At 40.6% G+C, this 25,192-nt stretch overlaps 1 protein-coding gene across 2 annotated transcripts; it reads left to right on the top strand.

Annotated features, from left to right (window-relative positions):
• Nucleotides 1-534: 534 nt before the first annotated feature.
• ncoa6 (nuclear receptor coactivator 6) lies at nucleotides 535-24,568 on the top strand. 2 transcript variants are annotated; one of them, XM_057829388.1, is made up of 17 exons: nucleotides 535-638; nucleotides 2,427-2,745; nucleotides 3,063-3,218; nucleotides 4,976-5,098; nucleotides 8,226-8,345; nucleotides 8,457-9,257; nucleotides 9,404-9,535; nucleotides 16,739-18,035; nucleotides 18,137-18,255; nucleotides 18,785-19,137; nucleotides 19,245-19,478; nucleotides 20,161-23,086; nucleotides 23,221-23,271; nucleotides 23,367-23,397; nucleotides 23,848-23,889; nucleotides 24,118-24,254; nucleotides 24,339-24,568. In XM_057829388.1, the coding sequence occupies exons 2-17, from the start codon at nucleotides 2,466-2,468 to the stop codon at nucleotides 24,383-24,385; spliced, it is 6,849 nt and encodes a 2,282-aa protein (XP_057685371.1). In that variant the 5' UTR covers nucleotides 535-638; nucleotides 2,427-2,465; the 3' UTR covers nucleotides 24,386-24,568. The 2 variants fall into 2 exon arrangements, with proteins under 2 accessions (XP_057685371.1, XP_057685372.1); XM_057829389.1 differs by lacking the exon at nucleotides 23,848-23,889.
• Nucleotides 24,569-25,192: the final 624 nt, after the last annotated feature.

Raw genomic sequence — 25,192 nt, 5'->3', positions numbered from 1 at the left:
TCAACCACAAATTTTAACTTCATTAATTAAAATGTTCAGTTTTACACTGTTATTTATTTAGCGCTTCAAAAGCGATCGCACCTGCAGAAAAGTGTAATACACCTGCAGTACTTTCTCAGCCTCCTGAATGGTGAAGTGTCTCAAAACCATGACCATTGACCATGTGTATTACAACTTGAACATAAATTCTATGTTGTGTGCACTGGTGATATCTTAAATTGTGCAAAATGTCATTGGTGTTATTTTATGTGATTTTCACTTTAATAAAATTAAATTAAAAAAAAAATGCTGATAAAATATTGAGATTGTTACATGTGTACATTTACATGTATTGCTTTATTTCATTTATGTCGTTTTCTGTTCTATAAGATTTTAACTTGTTTAAAATCATTTTTACAATGACACATGGATATTATTTCATTTGTAATGACTTTTTAAATTTTGAATATCATAAAGATAACTGCAATGACAAGCAAATGCAAAGAGTCATGTAACTATAATGTTTAACTCCATTTATTTTGAAATTCCGCGCCGGAAATGCATAGCAGGCTTACTACTGTATACTTACCCATGTTTTGTTAGCTAATGTTGCTAGCAGATGTCGACAGGTCGATTTTATTTTCTCAAAACTATGTGCGGTAAGATGTTTTGGATTTTTTTAAAATTATTATTTTGAATAACTTGTCATGTGTAACGCGGAACTAATGCGCTAGCCTAAAAGAGTTGTGACGTATTGAGTGCGTTTTCAAAGCATCAGTAGTGAATTACCTGCACATCGCTAGCATTTGCTAATTGAAGCTTACCTAGACGTCGCCTGGTTATAGATTTGAACTGTTCGTGATGTATAAGTCAATCTTCCAGAAGCTGTGAGCTTCATCGTCAGACAATGCAAAAATGAGGACTGCAAGCTGTAGATTTTCTCTTTAGACTTTTTGCTTTACCGAGTGTTCGGCCGAGGCCCTCTAGTGCAGGACCAATTGTGTCACTCGATCAATACATTGTTTTTTGCTTGCATTAGACAATGATGTCAGCCTTTCGGGGGTTGATATCACATAATAGTTACAACCCTTACAGTGCAAAACCACACCTTTTAATTTCCGCAATATTTTGGATTTCATAGTGTCGCTCACGCAGGGAAAATATTTCAAATTGGTGTTTATATACGGACGTACACATATACAAACTGTGGACAACATTGTCAATAAGCTATTCTATTGACGAAAGACATGCCCATAATGATCACGAGAATAAATAAGTAAATGACTAATAATTACAAATTACAGAAACAAATTAGTGACCTTGTATTATTATTTATCAACATGATTTTTCATAACCTTCGATGTGATCGTAATCTTACCAGATTTGCAAGACTGCAATGAAAGTTTCCAGAATATCCCTTTCCAAGATACTGCATTTGGTCATTTTTTTTCCTCGCCTCTGCAAATAGCCAGATTCTTTTTAATTTAAGACTCACTGGTAACCTGGCACACCAGACGGACTGTTCCATATATCTGCCACGGAAATAATTCAAAAGTCCATCAAGGAAAGATCCAATTGAGACTTTATTCATGGGAGGAACATTGTAAAATTATCCAGCTGCTCCTTGGACGATGGGTCTTCTCGTCACACTTATTACTGACCAAATCCACACTAAGCCAAAGTGTGGCGCATAGAATGTGTGCTGGTTGGGAGAAGAGTAAAGACATGGTTTCCCATCAAAAAATCTTTTAGTGGCATTCTTTGCTCCTCTTTTAATGGGGGAATTTAGTGTATGTCCGAAGATTGTATTTAACAAGATAGTAGCTTCCTTGTGATGTCACGTCTGCAGCTCCCGCCTCTTTCCACTGATTGGCTCTGACCTCAGAAGGCCGAGAGCTTGCTGGACGACTTGAGGTTGTCAAGACGGTACTGAATGATGAATCAGAATCAGCCAGGGCTGTCTTGCTCTTCAAGGCTAGCTCACTGAATCACATTTGAATGTTTTATGAATGAATGAATGAATGAATATTTACATTTAAACTGTTTGGTCTGATTGGCTGTGGGAGATAGGTTGTGTTTGTGTGGTAAGTGTTCATTTTCATACCTCGACTAAGCATTGGTGAGTGGATGTGAGGGTGGTACAGTGTTTGCATAAAAAGGTGTGGTATGATGTCAATGTCACCGATTAAAATAAAAAAAACTTCATTCAAGCATACACCCTCATTTTGATCTCTTACACATCAAACTGGAGTGGAATCCCATACAAGGTCACTTTAAATATTGATAATGAGGGAATCTTTTATTGTGTGGTCACTAAAGGGGGTACAAATACTTAAATGGGATGCGTGTACATGTATTGCCTAGTTGACGACTCTTCTAATGACAATTTGAAAATACTAGGGGGTCTCACGATTAAGATTTATTGCTATTCTTGTGTGCAATTCCAGCATAAAACGATTCCAACGCCACTCCTAAATAAGAGGAGAATGGCTCATCGAGGCGTTCCACTTCAGCTGTCCCAACGGGCAGGGGATCTGGAGAATTGCATTGACTCCGACTGGGACTCCGGTGTTGGCGATGATGCTGAAAGTGTCCATGGAAGTCCTGAGACTGAAGAGGACAACCACAAAGATGCTACAGAGGGCAGCAGTGGTGCAGGAGCACACTTTACTGTTTTTGTTGCCTTTCAAGGCAGTATGGAAGATGAAGACTTTACTAATAAACTCAACAATGTTCTCAGCGGTATACCCAACATGCTTGATATGGGTTAGTACATGTATCTCTTATGGACACCTTAAAAATGGCTAACATCTGCAAGTACAAGTACAATTGGTATGTTATGTCTTGTACCAAATTGGATAAATGAGTTTTAGTAAAGTTAGTTACTAACTATAGCATTAAAACCTATAACTTAAAATTTAGACACAAGTTACTGCATGTGTGTCAAGCACAAGTATCAAACTCTAGCTAGCCTCATCATTTTATGAAGCAAAGCAAATCATTTTTTAAAAATCCATTTTCAAGCAGAAGTCAATAGTTTGATTGTAACATGAAATTTCAAGTTATATTCTGCCCTTTTGTAGAAACAAAGACGCTTCAGCCGCAAAATGTAGAGCCGTGGAACAGTGTGCGCGTAACCTTCAACATTCCACGGGATGCTGCTGAACGACTTCGGCTGCTCGCTCAGAACAACCAGCAGCAGCTACGAGACCTTGGAATTCTTTCAGTGCAAATTGAAGGTGGATACACACATTGCATGGCTATTGCAGAAACTGGATTCCCAAATAGTTGGGATGCTATACAAACTGTGAATAAAAAAATAATGCAATGATGTGGAGGGGCCAAATTTTCATATTTTATACAGATAAGAGCATATATGACAGGCCAAAAGTTTAAACTGAGAAAATGAACCATTTTAAAGGGAAAATATGTTGGTTTTAAATTTCATGGTGTCGACAAATCTCCCAAAAGATGGGAGAAGGCTATTTCCACAACTGTGAGGCATCCCCTTTTAGAAGAGTGCAATTGTCTGGGGACCAAGGAGACAATTTGCTCAAGTTTAGGAATAAGAATGCTGTCCCATTCTTGATGTTGCATCAAATGTTGTCAATAGGTGAATGATTCGGACTGGAGGTTGGCCAATTCATCCTTTTTTCTACGTAGCCATGATGTTTTAATTAATGCTGTATGTGGTCTGACTTTATCATGGGTAAAACGCAAGGTATTTTCTGAAGAAGACGATGTCTGAATGGGAGGAAATGTTCTACAACCTGAATACAGTGATCCCTCGTTTTTCGTGGTTGATGGGGAACGGAACCCACCGCTTTATTAAATGCTTCATTGAGTGATTCCACTCAAATCCCCTCAAGCTGCGCACTTACACACAATGAGTTGCCACAGCGCCTGTTTAACAAGTTAAACGATGATTGACACATGCCGCGCTTTGAAGTTTCGGCTTCCAGGCATCTCTGGCAAGATCAAACCTTCACATCTGTCAATCATCGTTAACTTTAATAAGCAATTCCACTGCACTGCCTGACCAAGAAAAGTAGCAGGAGAGAAAGTGAAACTACGTGATCGGATCGGAACTTTTCATCTGTATCTATTTATTTATTTTTTAGTTGGGAAAAAAAATCCACGATGGACTGAGGGCGCAAAGTTTGAAGCGCAAAGTAGCGAGGGATCACTGTATACCATTCTGCATTGATGGTGCCTTTCCAGATGTGCAAGATACCCATGTCACATCCACTCATTCAATTCCATACCATCACAGTTGCAGGCTTCTGAACTGAGCACTGATAACAACTAGGGTTGTCCTTGTCCTCTATAGATGACATGGTGTCCCAGTTTTCCATAAAGAACTGCATCGTAATTCGTCTGACCACAGAACAGTTACACTTTGCCATACTCCATTTCAAATGACCCCCGGCCTGGAGAAAACGCTTGTGATCTGGGTCCTGTTTAGAAATGTCTTTTTCTTCGCTTTGTTGTGGTTCAGCTGGTAACAGTGGATGGCACAATGGATTGCGTTCATCAACAATTGTTTATGGAAGTATTATTGAGCCCACTCTGTGATTTCCTTTACAGTTGCATTCCTGTTTGTCGTGCAGTGCACACATAGAGATTGTTCCAAATTCTGTTAATCTTTGCATGGTATTATGCACTGTGTATTTCATAACCTAAAACTCAATGCTATTTTTAATGGGAAACATTATCTTTCTGGACAACATTAAGGAAATTGGAGATCATCTACCTATCTTGGCTTCTGAGAGACATATACCCTTGCCAATGTATCTAATTAGTGGTATTTGGTATTTCAGTTATTCGATATACTGTATGTGTAATTGACCTTTCCAGCCTTTTATTTGCTATCTGTCTAACCCTTTTATTCACAATTTGTATAGCCTCCCAACTTTTTGGGAATCCAGTTTGTACATGTTTAAGACGTCAAACACTTATACTTAAGAATGGTGTTAAATCTTTCCTCTATTTTTAGGGGAGGGGGCCATCAATGTTGCAGGGGGACCAAATCGAGGACAAGAAGTTAGAGTTAATGGACCAATTGGAGCTGCTGGCCAGATGAGAATGGATGTGGGTTTTCCAGGTCAGCCTGGTCCAGGTATTTGCTATTACAATATACCCTTTTAAGAATTGTTTGTTTTAGCTAGTCATATTTTATGTTCCGGAATTTTCCACATCATGACTTTTGTTAGTTTGGTTAGGATAAACTGTTTTGTGTACAGTTGATTGAAAAAGTCTACACACCCCTGATGAAATGAAGGTTTTTGTGGTATGAAAAAAATAGACCAAGATAAATTCTTTGTGAACTCATTCCATCATAAATATGACTTACTGTGTATCCTGTGAAACTCAAGTGTTTTTTTGTTGTTGTTGTTGTTGTAAACCTCAACTTGGGGAGTAAACAGAATTTTATGTTAAAATTGTATTTTTAAAAAATCAAGTTGTTCAACTGGGCTTTTCTTGACATGTTTTGCTTTATAGCAAAAGGCAATATGTTTGTGCACACTGACTTTGCAGTGTTTCCCACAGGATTTTAGGAGACTGTGGTGGGAGGGTCTCTGACCCTCGGGGTAGGGTGTGTGTGTACATTTTCAAGCCTGGTGTATCTCTTTAGGGCATTTTGAGACCACTGAATGTAATATAAATTGCTGTATCCGGTGTCGCCGGATCGCGCCAAATGCAGCAGAATGCAGCAGACAGTAGTCCCATAGCCTGGTACACCAGACTCAGCGGCAATATGTTCCAATCTGCGGTAAATTCGGTTTTACATGACCAAAAACACATCGAGTCGCTAAAACCAACAGTCTGTCTCGCGCTAGCCATGTTGAATATGTTGAAATGTCTCTCGCTAGTTTCTTGTCGCTTAACCGATGTCGCGTCAGCCTGTCGCTGATTGGCCGGCTCCGCTGTCTATTTGCTGTGGCTGGCTCCGCCCTTGAAATTTTTTTCTGCTTAATGGTGGCCAGACTCATACTCTCATAGCCAGGCATGAAAATGGGTCAGGGGTTAAAAAGGTGAGAAGGGCGTGGAGGAAATATGTTCCAGTACACTGTACACCCCAACAAAATATTGAGCTCTGTCGACCCACACTGTGTTTCAGCAGGGCCGTGCAGAGACCGGTGGAGGGGCGGGTGCTCGTAGATCAAAAGGGGCACATGAACAAGTATTTAATACACCTTAAAACAACATAACTTCAATCTTAACCAGCTTTAGATAATAATTGGCTGCGACTGTGACATACTTTAATTGGGAGGGGGCAACAGTGAATAGAAATCAAAACTGTCATCAACACTTTCTGGCTGTGACTCAGTCAGTCTGCCTATTTTCTTCCTTCAACCTCTGCATCAAAACTTCCTTCCTCAACTTGTTCATCTGAGAACAAACCACATCAGATAGTCACTGAGCCACCAACAGCACAGTTTTCTTAAAACTATTATTTCATGATTATCCATACTTAACAACTCTAGCACCTAATGATTAATAAAGCAATGACATAAAATCTTATAGAAAAATAACATTGTAATTGTGTTTATAATTGTATTTAATACACGACTATCCTTGCAAACTTGTTCTTACCAGGTCTGCTATTCCCCCAGCTGATGAGGTATCCACTGCCTTTAGCAGCCTCATCTAACTCCTTTTTTTATCTCTCAATCTCCCTTCCCTACGAGGCATGTCTATGTAATGAAATATAAATATTTAAAAAAAAAACAAAAAAACAGACTCCCCGGTGGCTTTTAGTTTTAAAGCTTTCTTAATTTCTTTCTCTCTCAATAACGATGGAGGTAGATTTGTGTTTTTATTATTCAATCAAAAAACAAAGTTACTTCTATCAAAAACAAAGTTGCTTCAATCAAAATACAGTATATACTTTTAATCCCCAAAAAGTCACTTCAATAAAAAAAAAAGTTTTTGATTGCAAAAATAAATTTGAGACAAAAAAAGCATTTGAAAACCATTTTTCTTGATTGAAACAAATTTTTCCATTGAAGTAATGTTGTTTTGCGTTTGGGCCACATTTTGGCTAGGACATTTGTGTCTTTATTATTCAATCAAATAAGTTGCTTCAAACCCCAAAAAATATATAAAAAGAAAAACTTTGCACATGTGTCAATCACCGTTTACTAAAGCCTGAGAGGGTTTGATTAGACTCACTATGAAGCATTTAATAAAGCCAAGCATTTTCTTACTACTTTCTTCTTGTTTAAAAATAATTAGGTGGGGCAGTAACATTACCATAATTCTTACATTTTGAAGTGCTTGAAAACCATTTATAAATGATACTTTGGTGAAAAAAAGTGAAAAAAACATGTCTTATATATATGTATCTTTTTTCCAATGTAAAATCTGAATAAATGCATTGAACACGCACAAAAAAATGGCCTGTTGACCTGTTGGCGCGTGTGTCTGTGTGTGTGCACGCACGCGCGCGCTCTCGCTCACATGGGTAGTAGAGTGGAGTGGGCTACAGCTGTGTAATCGGCTGACTGACGCATCTGATTTTTTTTTTTTTTTTTTTTTTTTCCGGCGGGGGGGGGGGGGCGCAAACGAGACTGTGGCGGGCCCAAACAAGACTGTGGCGAGCCGCCACAGTCTCGTTCATTGGTGGGAAACACTGCTTTGTATCTGCTCTTACTGTGACCATACGTTGACAAAGGCCCCAGTTCCATCTGAAAACTGGTCCAAAGGCATGATGCTGCCACCATCATACTTCACATTAGCATTTAACTCCAAAAATACCTTTTGGAATTATGGCCAGTTTTTCAAACATATTTTCATAATTTTATCACCATAACACATTTGCCCACAAGATGGGAAATTGTTTTCACATGAAGAAAGCAGCCAGTATTTGCCAAATAAGAAAATAATTGAGAATCACTGCCTAAAGGTGTTAATCAGTGGCCCTTTATATGCTTATACAATAGGTACGTATTGACTTCAACTTAACTTTGGTTAGGATGTAAATTGCTCATTCAGGATGCCTCCATTTTCAAAGACTAAAATGGAGCGCACACTTGTGCAAACACATGATCTTGTGATTGTTAATTTTTAATCCCTTTCAAAAAGATTTTCTTTTTCTGATAAGATGTGTAAGTTACATGTCATATTAATAGAAGTTTTTAAATTTCCTCATTTTCAATTTCACAAAAAGCTAAAATTTGCACAAGGGCATGCAAACTTTTCATATATACTGAGGTTTAATATACGTGCTTTTCCACATTTAGGAGTAAGGATGGCAAATCCTTCAATGGTTCCCCCAGGCTCAGCCATGACAGGCCAAGCGCTAGTGCCAGGCAATAGTGGACAGATGCATCCACGTGTTGCAAGACCATCTTCACAAACAGGTGTATAAGCTTTACATACTGTAAATAGGTGCTGAATGAAACTGAAATGTTTTTGAATTATACGGCTATAAAACGGATATAAAATTAGCAAAATTATACATTTTCTTTAAGATGTAATGGATCCTATGATGACAAGCCTGTCAGTTCAGCAGCAGCAACTTCAACACCAACAGGCTGGTCCCCATGGCCCAATTCCTCCCCAGAGTGCCCATCACATGCAGGCTTTGCAGGCTGGTAGACCAATCAACCCTGTCGCTTTACAGCAGCTTCAACAACAACATCACCAACAGCAACAAGCCCAACAGCAAGCCCAGCTCTCTCATCTTGGACCCAGACCTCCATTCAACCCACCAAGCCAGATGGCAATTCCTCCTGGCTGGACCCCCTCTGGAGTTCTCCAGACACCGCCTGCCCAAGGAGGCCCTGCCTGGAGGAAACCTCCACCTCAAGGCCAAATGGTTCAACGCCCTCCATCCCTTGCTACACCCAGTCATCCTCCACCGCCTTATCCATTTGGTAGTCAGCAGGCAGGTCAGGTATTCAATGCAATGGGACAAGGACAGTTGCAGCAGCAACAGACAGGAATGGGACAGTTTGCTGCACCCCAGCCAAAAGGTCCACAGGTTGGCCCTAGTGGTGTAGTCGGGCCACCTCGACCTCCTCCACCTATGCCACAGACAACTGGCCCGCAGGGAAACCTCACTGCCAAGTCCCCAGGGTCCTCATCATCCCCTTTTCAGCAGGGTTCACCTGGAACTCCCCCAGTGATGGCTCAGAGACCCACAACTCCACAGGGTTTTCCACAGGGTGTTGGCTCACCGGGAAGAGCAGCACTCAGCCAACAAGGTAATATTCAACAAGGATTCATAGGAATGCCCCAACATGGACAACCTGGCACACAAGTTCATCCAGGTCAGTAACCCCTTTTCTGTGGGTGTAATTTCATGTAGGCTATACATAAAGCTACTGTATACAGTACACTACTGTTTACAATAAGAAATTATTTACATTGGTATATACACAGTATGAGATGATAGGTCCATGAATCTTCACTACAGGGATGCCAAAGCGGTCAATGGGCTTTCCAACCCCAAACTTTGCCCAAGGTCAGGTGGGTACCACAGCCCCAGGAGCCCCTGGTGGAGGATCCAGTCAGCAGCTCCAGAGCAGCCAAACATTGTCTCACACAGGTATAATGCTCTCAAGCAGATAACTAAAAAAAAAAAAAAAAAAAACAATGTTTTGAGTCTGAATTATAGATAATAAGGCCTTCTGCCCGTAGTTAGCTGGGATAGGCTGCAGCACCTCCGCGACCCTCGTGAGGAAAGGCGGCATGGAAAATGAATGAATGAAAGATATATTTAAGTGAAATTCTGGGGGGGGAAACCATATGTTTCCCAAATTTGACAATCTATGTAGCCTATATATACTAGTATGCTGCCTGGCCTTAGCGGACTGTGTTGTCAGAAGGTGACTAGAGCTGTACAATTCAAGTTTGTAAACAAATAATTGCAAATGACTGTTACATGAGTTGAGTAATAGATAGCCTGTAATTTTTTTTTTACCACGAGTAGCCGTCATTCACTTTGTAGTGCCCCTGAGAGAGGAACGAATAATTCTCGCTCAAATGTGCTTCAATCCACTAGACAAGCAGTGAGAAGTAGTAGCATGTCATCAAATCAAAGGTTATTCAAACTCATGGTTTCAAAATGAAACTAAAATTGATCAAATAAAAAAAAACTAAATACGATAACTAGCAATTAATGATACACCTGGAACAGTGAAGAAATAATTAGCACAGAACATGAACTTTGAATGTTATTTAACTCTGTTGCGCTACAATGCATGATGGGAGGCATGTTGAACAACAACGTTGTTCACAGCAGGTGGCAGCAGAGCTTGTCTGTCTTTTCCAAGAGAAGAGAAAGATGTGATGAAACTTTAAAACAATTGGCTGCAAAGCTTCATGGTAGTTCATTTGCTCTTTGGCGTTATCAGTTGCTCCTAAAGCCCAAAAAGTGAACAATGTTGAGAAATCTATGGCTATTTGTTTGAGAAAATTATATAAATGTGCTTGTGTGACTATATGAACAAACTGCAACAAGTGCTGTCGGAATAACTATTCTATTTTAGTTAAAAATAACAACTTTCCAACAGTTTTGGCTTGCGACCTCAAATGAACAGTATTATAGGAGGATCTTTTGTAATGTCATTTTTATATTTCTCACGTTGCATCGTGTGACAAGAAACAACATATTTTACTTGTTGTTCGATTTATATATATATATATATATATATATATATATATATTAGGGGTGTCAAACGATTAAAATTTTTAATCGAGTTAATTACAGCTTAAAAATTAATTAATCGTAATTAATCGCAATTAACCGCAATTCAAACCATCTATAAAATATGCCATATTTTTCTGTAAATTATTGTTGGAATGGAAAGATAAGACACAAGATGGATATATACATTCAACATACGGTACATAAGTACTGTATTTCTTTATTATAACAATAAATCAACAAGATGGCATTACCATTATTAACATTCTGTGAAAGCGATCCATGGATAGAAAGACTTGTAGTTCTTAAAAGATAAATTTTAGTACAAGTTATAGAAATTTTATATTAAAACCCCTCTTCATGTTTTCGTTTAAATAAAATTTGTAAAATTTTCAATCAAAAAATAAACTAGTAGCCCGCCATTGTTGATGTCAATAATTACTTACACAATGCTCATAGGTGCTGAAGCCTATAAAATCAGTCGCACCCAAGTGCCAACAGAGGGCGGCAAAACTCCGAAAAACACAAGTACACCTTTCACTATGCTGCCATTTTAATCTGAGCGGGGCATTTGTGCGTTAATTGCGTCAAATATTTTAACGGGATTAATTTAAAAAATTATTTACCGCTCGTTAACGCGATAATTTTGACAGCCCTAATATATATATATACTAGGGCTGTCAAACTATTAAAATTTTTAATCGAGTTAATTACAGCTTAAAAATTAATTAATCGTAAGTAATCGCAATTCAAACCATCTATAAAATATGCCATATTTTTCTGTGAATTATATATATATTCTGTAAAATAAATTGTTGGAATGTAAAGATAAGACACAAGATGGATATATACAGTCAACATATGGTACATAAGGGCTGTAGTGGGCATTTCACTCTACTGTCATTTAAATCTGTCTATGCTGTCCTCACTCCGAAGCGTCTACTTTTTCCAAAGCTAGACAGCTAGTGAACGATGCCTTAATAATCAGACTTCGTCCTTTTTCATCTGATTTATTAATAAAATGGCCTCAAACCATTGTCCTCTTTAGACAGTCGTAAAACTACAAAAAAAAGTACACAAGCATTGCATTAGCAACAACGTTAGCTTAGCACGCTATACAGGTTCACTAAACATAAACAAAAAGCGTCTCATAGAAAAAATATAACATTTTGCTTACTAACATAATATGTACATTCTTTACAACAACCATACTTACGGACAAATCTTGTCCAAGGATCATATAAGCACAACATTACAACGTAGGCGTCAGCCCGAGACGCCGTGCAGCCATATTGAACTGGTAAGAAAACAATAAACCATGTCGCGAAGCGACCACAAGAGTTCGCTGTTAGACAGCACAAAAAGCCTTGCTGTAAAACTTACCAAATGGCAGAATACTGTCTGAGCGGGACATGTGCGTTAATTGCGTTAAATATTTTAACGTGATTAAGTAAAAAAATTACCGCGCGTTAATGTGATAATTTTGACAGCCCTAATATATATATATATATTTATATACAGTGATACCTCAGCTCACGAACGCTTAAGCTCACGAACTTTTCGCCTCAAGAACATTACATTCGCGAGCATATAGTCTCTGCTGACGAACTAGTTTTCGGCGGACGAACCAAACCACGCGGTCGAACAGCGCCACGAGAAGTTGACGCACGCTCACGGCGTCCCAGTTCGTCCCCTCCCTTTCGTTGAGTGCGGACGTGGTTTGTGTTTGATAGACATTTTGGACCATATTGAGTGTACTTTTGCTATTATGGGACCGAAAAAGACCACCACAGGCTAGTGTTAAGCCTAAGAAGACATTAAAGAAAATAAGGTATATTTTTGTGTAGTTTTAAGGCTTATTTAGTAGAAAATTATGTTTTATGGGGCCTGGGAACGGATTATTCTCATTTTAATGGTTTCTTATGGGAAATAAATGTTCGGAAGACGAACTTTTCGCCTTACACACACTTTCTGGGAACCAATTATGTTCGTGAGCTGAGGTATCACTGTATATATGTATATATACTCACGGGCCACTTTATTAGGTACACCATGCTAGTAATGGGTTGGACCCCCTTTTGCCTTCAGAACTGCCTCAATTCTTCGTGGCATAGATTCAATAAGGTGCTGGAAGCATTCCTCAGAGAGTTTGGGCCATATTGACATGATGGCGTCACACGGTTGGTGCAGATTTGTCGGCTGCACATCCATGATGCGAATCTCCCGTTCCACCACATCCCAAAGATGCTCTATTGGATGGAGATCTGGTGACTGTGGAGGCCATATGAGTACAGTGAACCCATTGTCATGTTCAAAAAACCAGTCTGAGATTATTCCAGCTATATGACATGGCGCATTGTCCTGCTGAAAGTAGCCATCAGAAGTTGACTACATTGTGGTCATAAAGGGATTGACAGGGTCAGCAACAATAGGTAGGCTATGGCGTTTCAACGATGCTCAATTGGTACCAAGGGGCCCAAAGAGTGCCAAGAAAATATTCCCCACACCATTACACCACCACCACCAGCCTGAACCGTTGATACAAGGCAGGATGGATCCATGCTTTCATGTTGTTGACGCCAAATTCTGACCCTACCATCCGAATGTCGCAGCAGAAATCGAGACTCATCAGACCAGGCAACGTTTTTCCAATCTTCTATTGTCCAATTTCGATGAGCTTGTGCAAATTGTAGCCTCGGTTTCCTGTTCTTAGTTGAAAGGAGTGGCACCCGGCCTGGTCTTCTGCTGCTGTAGCCCATCTGCCTCAAAGTTCGACATACTGTGCGTTCATAGATGCTCTTCTGCCTACCTTGGTTGTAACGGGTGGTTATTTGAGTCACTGTTGCCTTTATATTAGCTCAAACCAGTCTGGCCATTCTCCTCTGACCTCTGGCATCAACAAGGCATTTCCGCCCACAGAACTGCCGCTCACTGGATATTTTTTTCTTTTTTGGACCATTCTCTGTAAACCCTAGAAATGGTTGTGCGTGATAATCCCAGTCGATCAGCAGTTTCTGAAATACTCAGACCAGCCCTTCTGGCACCAACAACCATGCCACGTTCAAAGTCACTCGAATCACCTTTCTTCCCCATACAGATACTCTGTTTGAACTGCAGGAGATTGTCTTAAACCATGTCTACATGCCTAAATGCACTGAGTTGCCGCCATGTGATTGGCTGATTAAAAATTAAGTGTTAACGAGCAGTTGGACAGGTGAACCTAATAAATTGGCCGGTGAGGAAGATTTAGCAAGGCAGATGATTCATTCTTACTGTGTAGTCAATTTTGGGGCTGATAGGTTTTTTCGAAATTCCTTCTGAAAAGGAATGTGTAAAATGAATGAGATAACTGCGGGCGATCAGGAGATTAAATCTGGTGTTCTGTCAGATTAGCATACCAATATTATTATATAGGTTTTCCACATTAACTGTAGCTCAAAGTGCTTTAGAGTGCTGTACATACAGTATAAAGTTGCGTGGCCGCCATCTTTTCTGATTTAATATGCAGACACTTTTTTTGTAAAAAAAATAAAAAATAAATTTGATGACTCTCATTGTGTTAAGTATATAGCATATTATGACAACATCAATGTTCTGCATTTTAATACGGAAATAAGTGGAGGCCACTCAGCTTTATCAAATGCAGTGCAGTGTACGCCACATGGGGTTACTGCACAACTACATCTATAATTTAACAAGTGTTTTAAGTATTACAAAGCGCTTTGAGCAACAGCGCTAGTTATGAATATGGGTATGCTATTCTGACAAAGCGTGCTACTTACTGAACACTGGATGCTTCGAAGAAAGCCTGGATACCTGTTGATACTGACAGGATTTGTGAGGCTCACTTTGTTCAGGGTAAGTTTTAGTGAATATTTATCTGGTATTCAGAGAAGATTTATTATTTAAAAAAAAAAAAGCATAGTATACGATCCACTTTCAGAACGATCACAGCTTTGTGCTTCACAGAAGATAATGGCCCTATTTTCCTTAAAACTACATAATCGCAGACACTCAGACTTGTGAAAACCTTTTGTTTTTCTCGAGTGAAGGGTCCAGGGCTTTTTCTCTTAAATGGGAAGGAATGTCTCCCTAGCAGATTTATGGCAAAGATCTAGGTGAGTTGGACAAACAATTTTCCATTATCCTAGATCTCATATTAGCTTTAAACTACTTACAATAAATGTTGCCAATAAACTTTTAAGCTTCTCTCTAAACCTCTTCCAGTCTTAAAGTGTTTATACGTATATTAGAGATTTTGCCCGCTGTTTGTCCCATTTCCACTGCCTGCCATCATGTTAGTGACATTTTACCACCCAACCAACTGCACATGCGCTGAAAATATGTCAACAAAGATCCTGCTATTAAGAGCATTACTTGGATGTGGGACAAAGTACCATTGCTAGTGACTGTTCTGTTTCAGTGCTGCAGTTAATATTCTTGATGAATGGAGGAACTGTTTGATAAATCTGCTATTCATTTGGGGTGGGGGGAACTGACACTTAACCTCATAAAGTACAATTGGCTTCTCAGCAGGTCAAATACATATAGATTATTATTTATTGTATTGTCGATTACCGTACTTTCTGCACTATAAGGAACATCGGAATATAAGGCGCACCTTCAATGAATGACCTATTTGAAAACTGATTACATATATAGGGCACACTGCATTGTAAGGCAGTAGTAGTAGTTGTTTGGGTTGCATTATGCATCCATTAGATCACAGGTGTCAAACCAATTCCAGAAAGGGCCGAGTGGGTGCAGGTTTGCTTTCCAACCAATGAAGAGGACACCTTTTCACCAATTAGATCTTTTACATGTGTAATCAGTTAAACATTGTCAGGTGCTTCTTGTTTCAGCAGGAAGTTCATTGGTTAAACTCTCTGCGCGTTATCGGTTGGAACAAAATCCAGCACCCACTTGGCCCTTTCTGGAATCGGTTTGACACCTGTGCACTAGATGAAGCTGTATTAAAGGGAATGTCATACCATGATTAATGTATAATATATAAAGCGCAATATCGGCTTTTGAGAAAATTTAAGGATTTTAGGTGCGCTTTTATAGTGCGGAAAATACGGTAAGTACAACATTTAATTTTGGTATTAAATCTTATATCATGTTATGCAATGTTGTAATGTCAGTACCTCAAAAAATTGTAAGCATTAAGAATTCTTTAGGTTTTTTTTTTTTAATCATTTGAATAATTGGCTTAATTGTGTGTTTTTTTTTTAATATAAAAAAATATTTTGAATAATAATTGTTTTCAATTTTTGGCCTTGGTTTTATCATATTTACTTTTCAGTTTGGGACAAGAAATGCCATTTCAGTACATACCTGGTATTTAAGTACACCCTTTGCATCAGCTATCTAATGCATAAAGGCTGTATGCTATTATATTACTTATTATTATTTTTATATAATTATTATTACTTTTATTAGGCCTGTCAGTGGCTGTTACTACAAAAAAAATTTATGAGACGATATATTATCCGTCGCAATAAATGATAGCGTCACCGATATATCACCCCCCCTGACAAAATATCATGAACACAGAAACATTTGAAGGTCATGAAAAATTCGATTAGGGTTTTGCTGGACCGTTAAATAGTATCTGTATCTGTAATACTGGTTCTGCCGTCAATTGGACCAAATAGGTGCTAAAACATGTAGTATCACACACCATTATTCTCCATACCGTCTGTCGGGGTGCGTGTTGTGGTAATGTATGAGTGAATCCCGGCTCCAGCAGGGAGCTACTTCACTTAAAGAGGTTAGAGGTGGAGAGAGAACAAAGCAGCACAAATGAAAGTTGATGACATGTAATTTATGCTGAAAGAAAATTAGGCTGAAAAAAAAACAAAACACTTATTGGCAATGTTATATATCAGACAAGTCGATGTAGTAATTATTCTGACAGCCCAAGCCATTAATATTATTAAACTATTCTTGTTTTGAAATGTATTTTTAATCATTGTGGCCACTCGGCTGTTCACATGTTCAAACACATAATTCAACATTAAGGTACGCAGAGGCAGTGTGCTCAATGCCGGTTAACTTCATGTGCATAAACTGCATATTTTCCTTCTCTGTTTGCATCAGGAGTCCAACAGTCATCTTCCACACCAAATTCAATCCATACGCAACCCAATGTTATGGGTGCACAAAGTGGCATGCCAAGTCAGTCCCCTAGCACAACTACTGGGCCTAGCATGCCCCATCAGCAGCAACAGCAGCAGCAGCAGCCAAGCCTTCAGACCCCAATGATGGGCCTCCAGCATCAGGCCCAACCCGTGTCCTCCTCCCCCAGCCAGATGGTTCAAGGCCAGGGTGGCGGTCAGACTGTCCTCTCAAGGCCCCTCAGTCAAGGGCAGAGAGGAGGGATGACCCCACCCAAGCAAATGATGCCTCAGCAAGGCCAGGGGGTGATTCATGGGCAGGGTCAGATGGTTGGAGGTCAAGGGCATCAGGCAATGCTCCTGCAGCAGCAGCAGCAACAACAACAGCAGCAAAATACCATGATGGAACAAATAGTTGTAAACCAGCTGCAAGGCAACAAACAGCCATTTGGAGGAAAAATTCCTCCCGGGATCGTGCCTGGCCAGATGATGCGTGGACCTTCTCCAAACGTTCCAGGTAACATGGCTCAGTTTCAGGGCCAGGTCGGCCCACAGCAGATGACGCCACAACAGCAGCAACAAATGGCTCACCTTCAGCAACAACAACAGCTACAACAGCAGCTTCAACAGCAACAACAGCTTCAGCAGCAGCAGCAGCAACAACACCACCAGCAGATAAATCAGCAGCAGCCTCAACAGGTTCCACTTCCTAGCAATCCCAATCAGAACATTAGCATGCATGGGCAACAGTTGAGACTCCCTGCTGGTCACCCACTTATCCAACAACAATTGCAACAACAGCAGCAGAAACAGCAACAGCAGCAAGTCATGTTGCAGCAGCAACAACAACAACAGACAGTTCAACCACACCCACATCAATTGGGAGATTCCAATAGCGGGGCAGGAGATTTGGGGGGCCAACAGATGGTCCCTGATATGCAGGTACAGCAGGCACAAGGAATTATGGGGGGCCCTCAGCACATGCAAATGGGAAATGGACACTTTGCAGGTCACGGCATGAACTTTAACTCACAATTCCCGGCTCAGGTTCCAATGGGGGGACAGTGTGCACAGGCAGGTGGGTTTCCTGTCAGTAAAGATGTAACATTGACAAGCCCCTTGCTGGTAAATCTGCTGCAGAGTGATATCTCAGCCAGCCAGTTTGGACCAGGAGGAAAGCAAGCAGGTGCGGGTAATCAAGTCAAACCCAAAAAGAAGAAACCCCCACGAAAGAAGAAACCAAAAGATGGAGAAGGCCCACAGCAAGTTGAGGGACCTGGGTAACCAATTTTACTGGAAGCAAAAAGCCAGTTTTCAAAGCAAGTTGTCCAGTATATTAAAATTCTCATGCAAGTGTATTCATTTATTGTTATGTTTTTAGTGGTCTGGATGTGACTGGTACTATGGAGGAATCGGAACTGCAGAATTTTGGTGGCGATCAGAGTTTGGGCCTTGATAACTCGGGCTCAAAGCTTGCAGACTTTACCAATAGGCCTGCAGGTATTTGGGAATTCTTTTTCGTTTGAATTGTGGCATTGTTAAAGTAATTAAATGAAGTCAATATTCAAATGAAAATACTGGCTTACAATTATATTTCCTGATTACCTTTAAAACACTATCAGATAATTTATGATTAAATGTCGTTATGAATACATCCAAATCCTATCAAATATGAATGAAAGTAGACCTTTTTTCAGAAGCTATTGGCACCAGTAACTGTCTCGGCAGTATGACATTTGCTTGATTTTCTTAATATGCTTGTCCTGATGTATTATACGCTCTGGTCCGATTTCTGATATATTTATTATTTTGATGTTAGGAATAATGCATTTTTGGGATGAGTGAGTGTGTAGCAAATGCTAGTTATGCACAGTTACAGTAAATACACTTATGCTTTTATTAAGATAACCAAAAGGTTTTTTACGCTTTATGTAGCCTATGATAAGTTTCTAACTTTGTGCAGTTGAAGCAACTTTCTCAGTTTTTACGAATGTTGACATGTTTCTTTTTGGTATCTGCTGGCTGCTAGTATTCCCAGGTCAACCCGGTGATCAAAGGATACTGCAGCAGGTACCAATGCAGTTCATGCAGCAACAACAACAGCAGCAACAACAAATTCAGCACATGCAACAACAGCAGCAAATTCAGCAGCAGCAGCAACAGCAGCAGCAGCAGCAACAACAAATGCAGCAACAATTACAACAGCAGCAGATGCAACAACAGCACATGCAACAGCAGATGCAACAGTTGCAGATGCAAGGTCTCCAGAATCCTCAAGGGCAACAGGGCATGACAGGTCAACAGACCACAGGTCAAAGCCAACCGCAAGTCCCCCATCAGCTGCAACAACAGCAGGGACAGCAGCAACATCTACAACATCAGGTAATTTTAGAAAAGTACCAGGACATTTTGTAATCTATGTATAATAATGTAATAATGAATTAATATCCATTTAACTAACTATGCTCAATTTAAACCCCAAACTACAGCAACAGCAGCAGATGTTGATGATGCTTAAGATGCAGCAAGAGCAGAAAAATCGCATGTCCGTCACTACAGGAGGTCAACTTCCTCCTCGTGTCGTTGGCAATCCACCTGAAGCACAGAGACTGCCAGTCTCTCAGCAAGGGAACATGCCAGTGATGATCAGTCTTCAAGGACATGCAGGTTTAGCACATCCATCTGACAAAGCTCGGGGGATGCCACTGATCATAAACCCTCAGGTGAGGACAAGTGGTAAATTGATGAGAATTTCTGTAAGAAAAAAAATGCCTAGATGAAAAAAGCTTCACCCTGTGTCATCATATTTAAAAAAAAAAACACCATTTTAACTTTAAGAGCTAATTATATTAAAGGTGACCTTGGATAGAATTCTTTTCCTGTTTCATTCATAAGATGGATCAAAATGAGTGTGTGACCTGGTTGAGTTTTATCATTTGTGGTTTTTGATTTGATTGTGATTGCTTTGTTAGTCAACAGCAAACAAGCAGATTTGAAATTGGTGACAATGTTGATGTCACACTGCACCTTATTGAGTAAGTAATGGCCCACTTTGTGCTTCCTCCACACCGACTTGAAAATGACCAATTAGAGTGAAGAACAATGGCCAGTTGGAGTGAAGAGTACGTTTAAAAGTAAATATACAGTAAAGTATCCTAATTTGATCCAATCAGCCACATAGTACTAAGAATTCAGATATTTCCAGAGGGAAGCAAAATGACATACTGAAATAGTTTTAAAAAACAAATTTTAATAAATCAATACAAATTGTCTTACAATCCTGGAGGAAAAATGACATCATAGCTTATGAAAAATAATGTAAAGAAAAATAATTATTCCTGGTCACCTTTAAAGTGTTCAAAAATAATACTAACTCGATCAACTCTGCTGTGTCTTGCCTTTTAGCTTGCAAGTGCTGCAAGACGAATGTCACTTCCTGATTCAGGGCAAGGTCCCCAAGGCTCTGGATCTGATGAGACAGCTTCAGTTATCCACCCAAAGCAGGATAGGCCAAGTGGTGCAGAAATGAGCATGCAGACTGGAAATGGCTCCCAACAGATGATGGGCAATCAGAGTTCTACGACGCATTTGATGAAGCAAGGCCCTGGTCCACCTTCAGTGGCCCAGCACACTGGAGCTAGTCCCCAACAACAGTTGTCAACTCAACCACAACAAGGAGGATCCATGTCCGGCATTCATTTTCCAAACGTCCCCACCACATCACAGAGTTCCAGACCAAAAACTCCCAACAGGGCCAGCCCCAGGCCATACCATCACCCTCTCACACCAACTAATCGTCCACCCAGCACCGAGCCCTCAGAAATCAACCTTTCACCAGAAAGGCTCAATGCTTCTATTGCAGGGTTATTTCCACCTAAAATCAACATTCCTCTGCCTCCGAGACAGGCTAACTTAAACAGAGGATTTGACCAACAGGGCCTTAACCCCACAACTTTGAAAGCCATTGGGCAGGCACCTCCAAACTTAACTTTACCAGGCAGCAACAACAGCGGAAATAGTGGAAGTAACACTAGCAACAGTCAACAACCTTTCACTACTGGTACTGGAGGGGGAGGCAATAAACTGGACAAGCAAACTGGAGGACAGAATAAAAGGGTAAGCCCAAGCAATAGTCGTCGGTCAAGCCCAGCTTCAAGTCGCAAATCAACCACACCGAGTCCTGGAAGACAAAAAGGGGCAAAACTGGCCATCACGAGCCCTCCCCAACCTCAACAGATTGTCAGTGCTCAGGGGCAAACTATGATCCTAAGCCCCACTTCAGTAACATCAAATCCAGTCTCTTTAGGACCACAGATAGGAGGGAGCATAGAGACACAACAGACCCAGAATCCCTTCCATGGTTTACAAGGTAATCCTCCTGAGGGCATCAGAGAAAGCCAGGTAATGATGGCAGCAGAGCAAAATCCTCAGGCTTTGCGGGAGTTAGCCACTCCAAGAATTACAAGTCCTCGTCTCCCTACTCCTCATCAGCCGAAATCGGACTTAGATTTGCAAACTGCAACTGTAAATAGGCAGCCAACACACAAAGCTTCGCTGCAGGACTCTGGGGGACCAGTTCCTGTCAGGGCTGCTCCCACTTCCCTTAACCAGCTCCTGGACGTCCCGAACAAGCCTCTTCGGCCTGTGCATGGTAATATGGTTAAGGATGTCATGGGAAAAGACAGCCCCAAGTCGACTATGGATCCAGAGAGACAACATCATTTTAATTCTCAGAATACAGATATGTCAACCCCTATTGCTACTTCTACCACTGCTAATGAATCAGAAGCTAACCCCAAGCCTCCTGTTGCAACGCCTATTAGCAGTCACAGCACACATCTGAACGTGACCTTTAATACTACTCCCAACAATAACCAAAACCGCCTACCCTCTCCAGGTATCAGTTGTAGTCCAAGTACAACTAGTGCCCATGGTTCTGCTTTTACTACTACTGTTGTCCAGAGTGCAAGTCCTAACCTAGTAACTTCCACTCAGGGAAGTCATTCTTTAGCTGTTAGCAGCAGTTCTAATAATACGAGCTGTAGTTCAAGCCAAGCCAATGTGACACTCAAACCTGGCATGGGACCAAAACCAATAACTAGTGTTCACTCAGTCATACAGATTCCTGCTTCTTCTAGTTCAATATCTCCCAACCAGATCACAGTATTTGTCTCACCTAACCCAGTGACATCTGGACCCACATCTCAAGTCCCTGCTTCTATGGCATCCACAATGGTGAATCTTCCAAACAAGAATATTCGGACACAGGAAATCCGGCATCAAACACCAATCACTCGACCGCCTCAGTTTATCACCACCACCCCTGTTTTTATCAATCCAATTTTTCAGGTCCCAAATACAACTGTGTCACCTAATACCACAGTAGTATCTCAGTCAGTGACTATGATGGGACCGATTCAGGTATCAACTACAAATATACAGCTTTCTACTGCCTTGAGTTCCACCCAGTCCTCAGGGGTGAACATAAGCACATCTCAACTTGCTCGAAGCACTGTTGGACATCTTCAAACTGTCACCAGTGTGTCAACTTCCAAACCAATAAGTGTTAATTCAGCTCCTCACCAAATCAACAAAAGTGCTGTTAAAATAGAAAATAAAATTGAAGCTAAGAATTCAAGTCCCCAGGTCAGCCAGCCATCTCATCCAAGCCCTTCAACATCCTCTCCCTTTCACCCTTCCTCCATTGCGCCTCCACCGTGCTCAAGTCCCAGCAGTATGAACACACTTGGAAAGGGCCTCATGTCTCCTGCTCCCGCTGCTCAGTTAAAAAGTAAGCCGATGCAGGTTACCATAGCTCGCTCTACAACAACCGATAACCAGATACCCGCTCATACATCCAGTGTAGCCGTTCCACCACATGTCAATCCTTCTGCTTGTCCTGGTGTTCTAAATGAAGCAGCGGTGGCCCACTCAACTATAGCCAATGTGAACCTTACTACACCTGCGGTCTCCTCCTTTATCACAGCTCCTGGTCAGATTGCTGCTCCCACCCAGGCTCCATTGCTGCCTACAGCTTCATTGTCAATCTTCACCCAGGCTGCAACGTCTCAAAATCCCATTTCTGGTGAAGTTTGTACTACTACTGCAGTCTCCTCTGCAACCTTACTCTCTACAGTCAGTCCAGTTCAAAATCCAGTAGCATCTGTGGTTCCAATTGTTGCCATGCCTTCACCAATCCAAGACTCTATAACCACAAATGCATCTATTGCTAACACCAGCAGAGTTACTCTTTCTCAGACTGGACCTGTGTCTTTTGAGCCTGCCATAACACAAACAATGGCTCCCGCTGAAAATATTGGGACCATGTCAGGTAAGCACAAGTCTTGCATATATTGTACGAGATCCTATGTACATCTACGCCCTGAAATTGTAGCCCACATTTTGGTCTAATTGTAACTCATTTGTATATATGAATAAGCTAGGACTCTGTCGGTCTTTCCTTAGAACTTGCCCAGCAAGATGCTTCTCAAGAGCCTGCTGTTGGTGAGAAGATGAGTGAGTGTCATTTTATATGTCCGTTCCTATTCAGATATTCATTCTATGTGAACTCTTTGGAATTAGGTGTCATTTGTTTTTCTGTCCTTTTTCAGCCGAAGAGGTCTTGACAAGTCCTGATCAGGGGTAAGATTCCTCATATGTTTAATGTCGTCTTTGCTTTATAAATAGATAGCCAACTGATTACTGAAGGCATTGGGATTAACCAAAATAATCCTTATGATTTATTATATAAATTGGCCTAAGCCTTGAAGAAGAAATGCTTAGACATTTCTAACTCTACTGAAACTCAGGGAGGTCATGTGGTTGGCCAAGGGGGTACATGGTGAAAATCACTGAACCTCGTGGTCTCAACACTTGGTATGTATGATGAGCATGTAACAATCTACTAACAAAGAGTAATGCATGTATCAGTTTAAACCCAATTACAGTGGATCGCCAACAGAGTTGTACAACTCCGCTGACTTACATGGCCTCATCTCTTTTCTGGGGAATGTATTAATATGGTTTGGAAGTGAAGCCATGTTTGTTCAGCACAGTTGATAGTTTACAGCTGTTTTTCCACTTCTATCATAGATGGGCAAAGAAAAGAAAGACGCCCATCAACTTAGTTCCAAGGTATGTATTTTAACATGCTTACGCTGCAAAAACACAAGCAGTGGTCATGTTGACATAGTGGAGCTGTCGGGATGAAGATGGACAGTATCTGTGGTAGATGAGGAAAAACAGCAGAGTCCTGTGTGGTATTTTGTCTTCCTTGGTAGTGCAGAGATGAACTAACCTTCGCTTTAATAAGACTTTTTTGTTGTTTTCTTTCTCGTTTTTTTTCTCATCTACAATTCCCAGAGTTCCTGTAGAGAAACCCAAGGGGCCCAGTAGGCGCAGCTCCCGAGCAGACAAAGAGGTGGAGGAAGAGCCAGCAGCAGAAAGCAGCGTTAGGAAGAGATCAGTGAGACCTGGAACAACTGCTGCTGCAGTCAAAGGTAATAAATACCATAAATTACCATTATATATGAATGTTGGCAGCCACACTACAATTAAACTACTTGGCATGTTTTATCTACCAGAAACTGGAGCCAGCCCCACCCAGGCCAAGCGAAGGAAGTCAAAATAGGAGCAAATGTCTCTTGACCACTTATGAACGATCCTGTTTTGTTTGTTTTCTGCTGTGAATGACTTGATTTCAGTTTCTCTGTGCCACTCCCCGCCCCCAAGAAATCATGTACAGACTGTTTTAAAAATAATAATGTATTGTTATCCTGTAATGTGAGATTGTAGTTAAAAGGCGCATATAATATGTTGTCTTTTTGTGACATGCTGGATTTTAATCATGTTTAGACTGATAATGAAGCTTGTCATGTTTGCAAAATGATGTTGAAACCGAATAAAATTTTCTACGGCTTTAACCAGTTTATCAAATGGATATTCAGCGAACTGTACATCAAAGGCAACTAACGCACTTCTCCATAGAATCTACATTCGATGGACTAACCGCCATCTTGACTCCTATTAGAAAAGGTGCTGTTTTGAATTTGTCAGTACCATATAGAATTACTTTCATCCAAAGTGTCAGTTCAGCAATGTTTGAAAAACTCATTCCTGTAGTTGTTGACGCGCATCTAGTGACATACTGTACATTCACCGGCCACTTTATTAGGTACACCATGCTAGTAACGGGTTGGACCCCCTTCTGCCTTCAGAACTACCTCAATTCGTGGCATAGATTCAACAAGGTGCTGGTAGCATTCCTCAGAGAGTTTGGTCCATATTGATATGATAGCATCACACAAATGGTGCAGATTTGTCGGCTGCACATCCATGATGCGAATCTCCCGTTCCACCGCATCCCAAAGATTCTCTATTGGATTGAGATATGGTGACTATGGAGGCCATTTGAGCACAATGAACTCATTGTCATGTT

The sequence above is a fragment of the Corythoichthys intestinalis genome, chromosome 2 (genome assembly GCF_030265065.1).
Source record: "Corythoichthys intestinalis isolate RoL2023-P3 chromosome 2, ASM3026506v1, whole genome shotgun sequence".
Lineage (NCBI taxonomy): Eukaryota > Metazoa > Chordata > Actinopteri > Syngnathiformes > Syngnathidae > Corythoichthys > Corythoichthys intestinalis.
Note: the sequence above shows the minus strand (reverse complement) of the source record. Positions and strands in the feature narration are given on the sequence as shown.

What these genes read in the sequence shown, in the direction of transcription:
- ncoa6 (XM_057829388.1), top strand. Translation starts at nt 2,466, where the DNA reads ATGGCTCATCGAGGCGTTCCACTTCAGCTGTCCCAACGGGCAGGGGAT. An exon ending in ACCCAACATGCTTGATATGG is followed by an intron (nt 2,746 to 3,062) that starts GTTAGTACATGT and finishes GCCCTTTTGTAG; the next exon opens with AAACAAAGACGCTTCAGCCG. An exon ending in AGCAACATCTACAACATCAG is followed by an intron (nt 19,138 to 19,244) that starts GTAATTTTAGAA and finishes CCCAAACTACAG; the next exon opens with CAACAGCAGCAGATGTTGAT.